This window comes from Montipora foliosa, chromosome 6, assembly GCF_036669935.1.
Source record: "Montipora foliosa isolate CH-2021 chromosome 6, ASM3666993v2, whole genome shotgun sequence".
Lineage (NCBI taxonomy): Eukaryota > Metazoa > Cnidaria > Anthozoa > Scleractinia > Acroporidae > Montipora > Montipora foliosa.
Genome location: NC_090874.1, coordinates 27,495,932 through 27,505,931, shown reverse-complemented (window position 1 = coordinate 27,505,931; position 10,000 = coordinate 27,495,932). Strand labels below are relative to the sequence as shown.

Genomic DNA, 10,000 nt, shown 5'->3' with positions numbered 1-10,000 from the left:
GAAATGCTGGGATTTGACATGAGTCAAATGAAATTTGTGGAGAAAAGTCAAGACAGTGATGAATCTGACAAGTCATCTTCATGTTCTTTAGATAGCAGCAAGGTTCAGGAGGCTTCATCCAAATCACCTGTTCCAGCAACACCGCCAAAAGACAGTCCCAGTCCACACATAGTGAACACAGAGCAGGCAAGGGGGCTCAGCAGCGGCACTTTAACACAGGCATTAATCACCCCCTCTGTAACCACGTCGTCTGAGCAAGTGGCAAAGTCGGCTTCACAGAAACCATCTTGCTTTGAGGGATACAAACGCTTTTTCATCAAGGAGCTTTCCATGGAACCTGTACCAACAGATGGCTCCTTTGAAGCAGTGGTTACAGATGTTGAGAATCCAAGCTGTGTGTGGGCTCAGTTGTGTACTCCAGAAGCCTTGGAAAGGCAGGATCAACTCAAGACAAAACTCCAAGTATTGTACTCTAATTCATCTCATGAAAAGTATGTTCCAAGTGTCGGTGAAGTGTGTGTGGCCCAGTTTAGTTTCGACAGTGAATGGTATCGAGCTAAGGTGGACATCGTTAACAACACAGGAACTCTGAGGGTAACTTTCATTGATTTTGGCAATCACGAAGATGTCACAGTAGAAAAAATTCGCCGTATAACTGAGGATCTAGTAGCTTTTCCTCGACAAGCTTTAAAGCTTTCTTTGCACGGCATTGCAAGTAGCTGCCCCTCTGGCAACTGGTCTTCTGAAGCAACTTCTTTTCTCAAGAGCAAAGTTCTGAGCATCAAGTGCAAAGTACAAGTTAGTAGACAGCGCAATGAAATATTGTTTGTGCAATTATATGACCCTCAAGAAACAAGCTTTGGTGCCACTATTAATGAGAGCCTAATTGCCTCTGGATTTGCTAAAACTCGTGAAAGACCAGTTTCTTCTCAGAACAGTCCTCAGCAATATTCAACTTCACAGCAGTGGCGTGGGAGTCCGTTAAGTCCACAACTCAATGCAGACCCAAAGTATCCAGAACAGAAAAGAGGATTCCATGGTACGGAGAGACAACCAGTGTATCAAGCAAGTAACTGCCAGGGTCAAGTGAATCAAATCATATCACCTTCCCTGTCAGGTGGTAAGTCTTCAGGTTCAAAGGAATTTAGTAACCTTTCAAGAAACCTTCCTGGATCAGCGTTGAAAAAGGAATCCTTCGAAGTTATTATTAATGCCATTGTAAATCCCTGGGAATTCTATGCACAGAAAACAAATCCAGAGCTCGTTGATAAACTCAATGACCTAATGACAGATTTGAACAAGCACATGAGCACATCCTCTTTTCCACTACAATCCCAAACATTTTCCTGTGGTCAGTTGTGCGCTGCCAAATTTTCGTTGGACAATCTCTGGTATCGTGCTGTCATCTTAGAGATGCTGTCTAATGCCGTCAGAGTCCGTTACACCGATTTTGGTAACAGTGAGGTAGTTCCTAGTAATTCCATCAGTCCATTACCTCAAACTTTCCAAGGTTTTCCTCCTGTATCGTTGCGGTGCTCATTGGCTGGTATTACAAAACCTAAAGGAAGGGATTGGAGCGTAGAAGCAGTGCAACACTTCAAGTCTTTGGTGTGTGGTAAATCTTTCATCTGTAGAATCGTACATCAACATGATATCGTCAGTATCGTCGAACTGCAAGATCCAGAACCAAATAGAGAGCAGACTGTGGCCAAGTCACTTATTTCTGCAGGTATGTGAGAAAACAGTTAACCTCCTAAGCAATGCGATTTATCTAAATTAGTGCCTTTTCTCCTTGGCCAGGAATTTGAAATTTGACTTTGTTCAATCTTGAAGTTTTAGAATTAGAATGCCGAGCAATGAGTAGTATCCGAGCACGAATTCAATGTCAGCCTCTTTTTTAAAGTGAGTGTCGGTCGTTAGCCGGCGAACGCAGACGTTTTTGCAGCCTTCGTGAATTGGAGAGCTCGAAAACTGATGATTTACCTGAAACAACATTAAAACGTTACAATCATTTCTTTAAAGAGTGATTTTAACGAAAGCAATTTGATCTATTCTTGTTATGCAACACCGCAAAGTTCATATTTTCATTAATGTATTGTCGCAATTGCTTAATGGGCCTAGTGGAATGCTTTGCGCTTGAAAGTGTGGAGAAAAGTGTGCCTGTGTTCACGTCAGCTTGAATATGTTAGTACTGATGTTCATAAATTCCTTGTCAAATATTCAGTAGAAATCAGCTGTTCGATGGGTGACCAAAATGTGAAGACAAAATGGCATTGGTAGCATTTTATAGATAACTAAGTAAGTTGGTCGTCTAAAGAAGGTGTCGATTTTACGAAGAAATTGAATGAACATGTTCATGACAGAGAGGGACTCAGCTTGTAAGAACCTACACTGTAGTGGTTTAAGGACCTGCTGGCAGAAATGTGCCATTTTAAGAATAAAAAATGTAAGCGCCTGTTTAGCCAAGCAAGATTAAGCGGGTTTTTTAAAGGGGGTTACAGCTAAATTATTATCAATATTTCAGACTTTATTGAGAGTGCAAATTTACAGTGCAAGAAAATAGCAAACTGTAGTATTGATTGCTGAAACAAAAACAGGTTTATTTGTTTTTCTAGTAATCAACAGCCATATCTCCTTCATAGAAATTGAGAACCTAATTAAGAACCTTCTTAGCTATAAATTGTCAATAACTACCTCAAAATACAAGAACCCAGTTTGCCATACTTCAGAAAATGTGGGTGCTTACATGCAAGGGGGTTTCTACTTTGTGTAGTGAGTGGTATGGTTAGGTTTGTGGCGTGAGCTAATCGCGTGTGAACGTCGTAAGCAAATATCATACCCTCGAAATCCACGGTTTGACTTCCTTTTCCAAAAGGAAACGATTTTGTGTCTCGTTTTTACTAATCTTTCATTTTATTGTCTTTTCTCTCAGGTCTTGCTGATGCATTTTTTCACAAAGATGGAACCAAGCACCAGTTAGTTGGAAAAAGAGGATCGTCAATGATGGGTTCTCAGGAACAAGTGAATAGAGGAACACCAGAACAAAAGGGCACTTTAAATGACTCTTATAACCCTCCTTTAGGTTTTCAAGGCTTCAGTTCTAACAATAGTGGCGGTCCAATTACAAGGGAGACATCCAGAGACAACCACAGTGACCAAGAAAACCCGCCACAAGGAAGCCAAAGTCATAATGCAGGCAAAGAATCTCACAATCATATTTCCAAAACGCAGCAGAATGCATCTCCTCCAGAAGGGCAGGTCAAGAAGCCACCAGTTCATGGTCTGCTGCAGTCCCTCGTTTTTCAGCCTGCAATTGAAAAGGCAGAGTTGCCAAAGGAAAATTCGTGCTTTGATGCCATGTTGACAGAGGTAACAAAGATGGGTTTGTTTTTTGTTCAAGTAGCAGACCATGACACTGCTCAGAAGTTGAAGAACCTTTCAGATGATTTGAACGCACACTACCGCTCCACAAAGCTGTCTTTCTTCAGCCCTCAACCAAATCTATTATGTGCAGCTCTTTTTGCAGAAACTGGTGACTGGTGCCGTGCCATGGTTAAAGGGGTTACTGCTGATGGCCTTGTTGACGTTTATTACGTTGACTTTGGAAACACTGAGAAACTGCCCGTGTCTCGTATCCAGTCACTATTGAATAAATTCGCAAGTGTTCCTTTCTTTGCTTTACCATGCTACTTAGCTAATATTTCTCAACCAGAGCCTCCTGGCTGGTCAGATCAAGCAATGGCATTGATTATGAAAAAAACGCCATTGTTTCAGTGCGCAAGCGTTCGTCTGTTGGAGAAAGGTTGTGATATGCTGTTCATTGATTTTGTAATTTCAATGGATCCACCTCAGTCGTTGAGTGAACTGCTTTTAAATGAAGGCCTCGCAAAAAGAGCATTGACATGTGACATGGAGGCACAACAAGCAAGAGGTATTGAAGTATGTGTCTTTGAACCTGCTGTGAAGTCAGTTGAGGGTCTCGATGTCTTTGACGCCATGTTGACAGATGTCTCATCACCAAGCTCGTTCTTCATCCAGGTTCTGCACCGTGATAACGTCGAGTCTCTTAAGCAGCTCTCAGCAGATCTTAATGCACATTACACTACGGCTGAATATCCACCTTTCCAAGCCCAAATCAACAAAATGTGCGCAGGATTGTTTTCCGAAAGCAATGACTGGTGTAGAGGTTTTATTGACGGTGTCAACTCAGACAGCTCTGTGCATGTTCATTACCTTGATTATGGAAACAGTGAGCTGTTGCCTTGTTCAAAAGTGCGCCCTCTTGAACTGCGCTTTCAGCATCCATGTCCAATGGCTTTGAGGTGTTCACTTACTGGAGTCTTTCCTGCTCATTCAAATAGCTGGTCTCACAATGCCAAGGAAGCATTCTTGTCTCAAGCGCCGTTAAATAGCCTGTTGAAAGTCAGAGTGGTTGGAAGGGAGAGCGGCTTGCTGTATGTCGATGCCATCTCTCCAGACTCACCTTGTCAAGAATCCGTGAGCCATTTTCTCATCAGTCAAGGACTGGCCAGTGTTAACCCATTACTTGACCCGTCTCTGCTATCATACTCAGGAGGTCTCGACAGCGATATTCGTTTGTATGCCTCGGCAGTTCCTTTGGTGAGTGTTCCACAGGGTATGACATGTCGGGTCCTAATTAGTGAGGTTCAACTACCAGACAAGATCTTTTTTCAAGTTCTTAGTAAAGAAAACGTCCAAGGTCTTTTGTCACTGTCGGAAACATTGCACACACATTGTTCAACAGTTGACAACGTCCCGTACAAACCTGTCCTTGGAGAGGTTTGCTGCGCTAAATTCATTGACGACCAAACATGGTACCGTGCAGTTGTTAAACAGAAAATGTCCGAGTCCGAGATGATGGTAGTGTTCGTAGATTACGGAAACCAAGCTGTCGTTTCTGTGGATTCCATCAGACGAATCACACCTTCATTTACACAGCTTCCAATTCAAGCCAGGGAGTGTTTCTTGTTAAACATCGAACCAGTGTCTGGTTCCAGTTGGTCTAACGACGCTGTGGCATTCTTAAAGGAGCGTTTAACATCTCATGTACCTGAGCCTTTCTTTGCGGAGATCAGTAACACAAGAGGAGATTCTCTTGGTGTGAAGCTGTTTGAAATAAGTCCTGACGGGCAGCCAGGAAAGTCTGTTAGAGAAGAAATGATTCAACTTGGTCTCGCCCGAGGTCAAGATGAGGCTGGTAACTCTGTGCTTCCTATGATTGTGCCAAACCTGGATCAGTTTGATGTTGTCGTTACAGAAGTTGTGCATCCTGGAGAGATATGGGTTCAAGTTGTGGATGCAGAGGCTAGCATTGCACTTGATATGTTAATGAAAGATATCAACCAGTATTGTTCCGAAGCACCCATGCCAACTTCCATGTCTCAACCCGGCCAGGAGTGCTGTGCTCAGTTTAGCCAAGACTGCCTTTGGTACAGAGCGCGTGTCTTGGAATGCCCCTCATCCGAGCAGGTCCGAGTTCAGTTTGTGGACTTCGGCAACAGCGAATTGTCTTCACCAGACAAGATAAGAGCCATGACGGATGAGTTCTTCAAACTCCCTGCACAAGCGCTAAAGCTCAGCTTAGCAAATATCTGCCCTACGCATCAGGTATGGAGCCAGGAAGCAGCGCAGTGGCTGAAGGCGATACTTAACCGACAGCTCAAAGCCACAGTCGTTCACCGCCTGCCGGAGCATTTAGTTGTATTGCTTGAGGATTGGAATGTGCCAAATGGTCCCATCAATATTAGTCAGGAGTTGGTGAATACAGGATATGCTGTTAATTCCTAGGCCTGAACAATTGATGAGATTAATAGTTGTAATGCAAGTGGAAGCCTCAGCAAATAGAGAAGGTTTTAGTTTAAGAGTATTAATTTGAAACAACCCGGCCCAACTATGATACGGATTCGGTCCTTGCTAGCCAAAACCCAACTGTAAAGAATGTTTTACAATAACGGTGAGCATCTGTTAACTTTTGATTGCTCGGTTGATGACCGATCATCGATAAGTTTTCGTATACGCCTTTCATCAGATGCATCTAACAGCCCTAATAACAAAGTCATACTACTTCCACTTTGATAAAACTACGTTAATGAGAAATTGAGCCAGCGTGTCTCCAGTAAGAACAGTCAGGGGCACTGAGTGTGTTCCCAGACGAGTCAAAGTTGTCCTTTAGACGAAAAGGAAAACACTAGAACTTAAGTCTTATCAAGCAAGTTAAATGTTTATCTTTGACCGTGGACACCCTACTAACTCTCATTAGCATATATTCTGCCCACATTACCAAAACATCTCTTGTTTATCCGATCTACACCACAATAAAAGTCCCCAAATTGTAACTGAGTACGTAACAAAGCAACAACGGATTTCGAACAGAAGCCTTCAGCAAACAACAAAGAAATGATCTTGAAACGAAACTGAACACTCGAACAACGAAGGATACAACTGGCCGTTAGGGTAAACTAGGTCACTAAAATGATCTCGTTCAAGGATTGGTCATCAATCGAGAAATCAGAAGTTAACGGATGTTTACCGTCAAAGGATTGGGTTTGACGACCTTATGCAAACTAGCTTGCAACCGGCAAATGGAAGTAGCTCCTTAGAAAGAAAAACATCCCCTTTCCGTCAGCTTTCACCACAGACAAGAGCGGGAGTTACCGGCAAAAATATCACCCGGACAATTTCCTATACTGGAAAAACCTTCATTTCACTAAATACATTAAGTTTGAATGTTTGCCGCAAACGATGTGTATTTTGTGGAATAAAATTCAATTCGGATAAGGGAAGGGAAACTAGGAGGACGAGCCTGGAAGTCATGTGACCACGAACCAGAAGGAGATTTGTTAATTGAATTAAGTTACAGTGAGACCGGTGTTTCGTTTGCGCGCCACTTTGCAATGTTGCGTTTTTGATTTGCACTTTGCTCCGGGCAAGTTGAAGGTTCATATTTCGTAACTTACACACAGGTGAAGTCCAATGGTATACACCCTTTTAATAAGTCTAATATATGCCGTTTTCCGCTAATGACGTCAAACTCATGCTTTTAAAATTTATTCAGAAATGTACAAAGGCTTCAAACAAGAAAAGAAATCGGAAAAGTTTTAGCCTTTGTGCATTTCTAAATAAAATTTGAAAGCAAGAGTTCGACGTCATTAGCGGAAAACGGAATATATTAGACTTATTAAAAGGGTGTATACCTTGCGCTTAATGCTAAGAAATTGTGGTGTTGAATTGATATTTCAACCCCCTTTACAGTCCTGAATTTAATTCTTGTGAGTTTTGTTTTCGGTCGATGAAGGCGTATTTGAGACAACACGAACAGTTTTCAATTGACTTAACAGAACTTGCGATAATTCAAGGTTTCCAAACAATCACGCCGGCGATACATTGTGGATTTTTTCATTTAAAAATTACTTTTTTTCACAACCTCGCGAAACCTACCCAATGTAGAGTTATTATGCCGTAAATTTATGTGTAAAAAATAGAGTTCAGGGTCGTTTTGAATGGGTACAAATACCTGACTCTCACTGGGCAGCAAGTTGAAATGTGAACTTTCCGTTTCCTGCGAGCAAATTGCCAATCAAAACACCCACATTGCGTCCAACTTGCAAAGTGGCGCGCAAATGAACAACCGGTTTCACTGTAAAGGCCTGGCCAAACGCTCGCAACATTTCAACGCAATATCTTGGAACATTGTTGGGCACAACATGTTGCATATGTTTGGACACCCTGTTGCGATATGTTGCAACATGTTGGATCAAATTTGAACACGGTACTCGTTTGGCCACGTTCACGCAACATTGTTACGCTAGGGCATGCGCGTTAGGTCCACTTCTTGCGCGCCAGGGGCTTGGGGCACATGAACATCGACATCTTGCATTGAAAATGATGAAAATGTTGGCCACCGCGTTCAACGCATGTCGCAACATCGTGCAACAATGTTGCAGGATGTTGCGTTAAAATGTTGTTAGCGTTTGGCCAGGCCTTAACAGGTCATGATTTTCACAGTAAATTTCCGATCAAGAAAATCAGTTTTTCGCATACGCATTGTCGTTTGGGATCTCTTTACAGACTTGTTGTGTTTACCCCGAATTCGTCCTTATCTAATTCTTTAATTGCACTCACGTGATAAGACAGCCTTGTTGGTGCCAAAACAATAGAAGAAGGTAGCTCACGTTTTGCATAATAATAAAGTCAAATTTCCTTAAGACTATTGTTCTTTCCACCAACATGGCCGCTATGACGTCAGGCTAGGTGCAATCAAATAATTAAAAAGTAAAGGTGAAGTATTCTGTTATTTGCACCGTAATAGATAACCTCGGAAAAGATTGTCGATGGCTAAAACGTATCCATAAAAAGAAAGAGACCTTTTGCAACAAACGATTACATGGCACAAAATCCGCCATGCTGGAGGGCATGCTCATTATTATTCGCCCACTGGGTTTGTGTCATGTAATCGTTTGTTGCAAAAGGCCTCTTTTCTTTTTATGGATACGTTTTAGCCATCGACAATCCACTGAGACATTAAAACAAAGAGACCTCAACCAGTCAAGCTTGACTTGCCTTTGTTTCACTGTCCCAGTGGGGGAATAATAATGAGCTTGCCCTCCATCTTGGCGGATTTTGTACCATGTGGTCGTTTGTTGCAAAAGGCCTATTGGAAGGCTTGAGCAAGTAGGAGGACGGAAGAACTTGGTTCAACGAGCGACGATACGCTGCACGAGTTTTCTATCATAGTGTATTTCTTTGCTGTTCTCTTTTTAAGAACCTACGAAACAGCCAAATTTCATCAGCACCTGGCGATAAAATTTTCATTTTCTCTCTAAATTTCCACGTCGTTCATTACGGTAACGGATGATGTTATTTTGATGTTTTTTTAGACTGTTATCTCTCGTGTTTTAATCTAGTTGTTTGAAAATCGCACAGAATCGAAGGTCAAACAAGTTGTGGAAAAAAGTGCAATTTGTAAACCTAGTCATTTTCAATTTTCGAACACATGGATTTTTCACTGCCGTGTGTTGTGACTACTGCTGTTGCCTCCTAGCTGCGTCTTAAGAGTTCTAGCTATCGTCAGTTGAAATGCATGGTATGGTGTGTGAAAACGTAGTCTCGAGTAGAAAAATTGTTATTGACAATGATCCCTCGACCATAAGGGCAGTAATCTTTGATAGGACATCGTTGTAGACGCCTTTGAAATTTTTTGTGATCTGTTAACGTTAATGAGTTTTCGATCTGAAAATTTTAAATTGTGTGCGTCTGTTGCCATCAAGTTGGTTCATTTGGTTTTTCACAGCCGTTTTCGGTCAAGTTATTAGTACTCGGTTATATAACTGTAACATGTTTGATATTTAATTGTCGCTAGTTCAAGTGAACTGTTGTTATTTCATTTTTGCAGACCAGAAAACTGGGACGGTCACGCTAAGGCCGCCCCGTCCCCTTTCCCCTTTTTTTCTCCGTTTGCCGTCGAATGCGTTTCCTAATTTTGGGTCAGTCAGTCGGAGCAAGTAAAGAACAATAGGAAAATCAGAAGCAATCTTAACGCAAGACGGTTTCAATGTGCAGAAAGGGCACAAACAATTAGAGAGAAAGTGTTAACATTTTTATCCCACACGGACAGAATGCCTCTTCTGTGGGGAGTCAAGTTTACTTTGGGGTGGGAGTTAAACCTGAAAATCTGTTCGGGCAAAACCAATGTTTATATTTCAGATTAAAAGTAAGAAATGTTTAACTAAGTCGATACATTCCTCATACCTCAGACAACGATAAACGGAGGAAAAAAGGGGACAGCGTTACTACTGAGTCGCCCTATGTAAATGTTGTACTCCTCTAATGCTATGCGGCATTGTAACGCTACGTTTGAATCATCCTTACTTAAATACAGCTAGTTAAGGAAAGCGCTTGAGCTTTTTTATGCCTATGCCGCGTCTTGTCCCAAGTTTGAAACTACAAACCTGTGTGTTGTGACCAGAGTAGCTAATCGGGA

General features: G+C 41.9%; 1 protein-coding gene across 4 annotated transcripts in view; it reads left to right on the top strand.

The window, feature by feature from the left end:
- Positions 1-10,000, top strand: part of LOC138007075 (tudor domain-containing 6-like) — a 35,652-nt gene that overhangs the window by 24,101 nt on the left and 1,551 nt on the right. For 2 of the 4 annotated variants that reach the window (XM_068853789.1, XM_068853790.1), the window contains exons 8-9: positions 92-1,729; positions 2,933-10,000. The exon at positions 2,933-10,000 is cut by the window's right edge and continues 1,551 nt beyond it. In XM_068853789.1, the coding sequence (XP_068709890.1) occupies positions 92-1,729; positions 2,933-5,808 (4,514 nt within the window). In that variant the 3' untranslated portion in view covers positions 5,809-10,000. Of the gene's footprint in view, positions 1,730-2,932 lie in introns of all 4 variants that reach the window. The other 2 variants (XM_068853787.1, XM_068853788.1) reach the window with 1 other exon arrangement.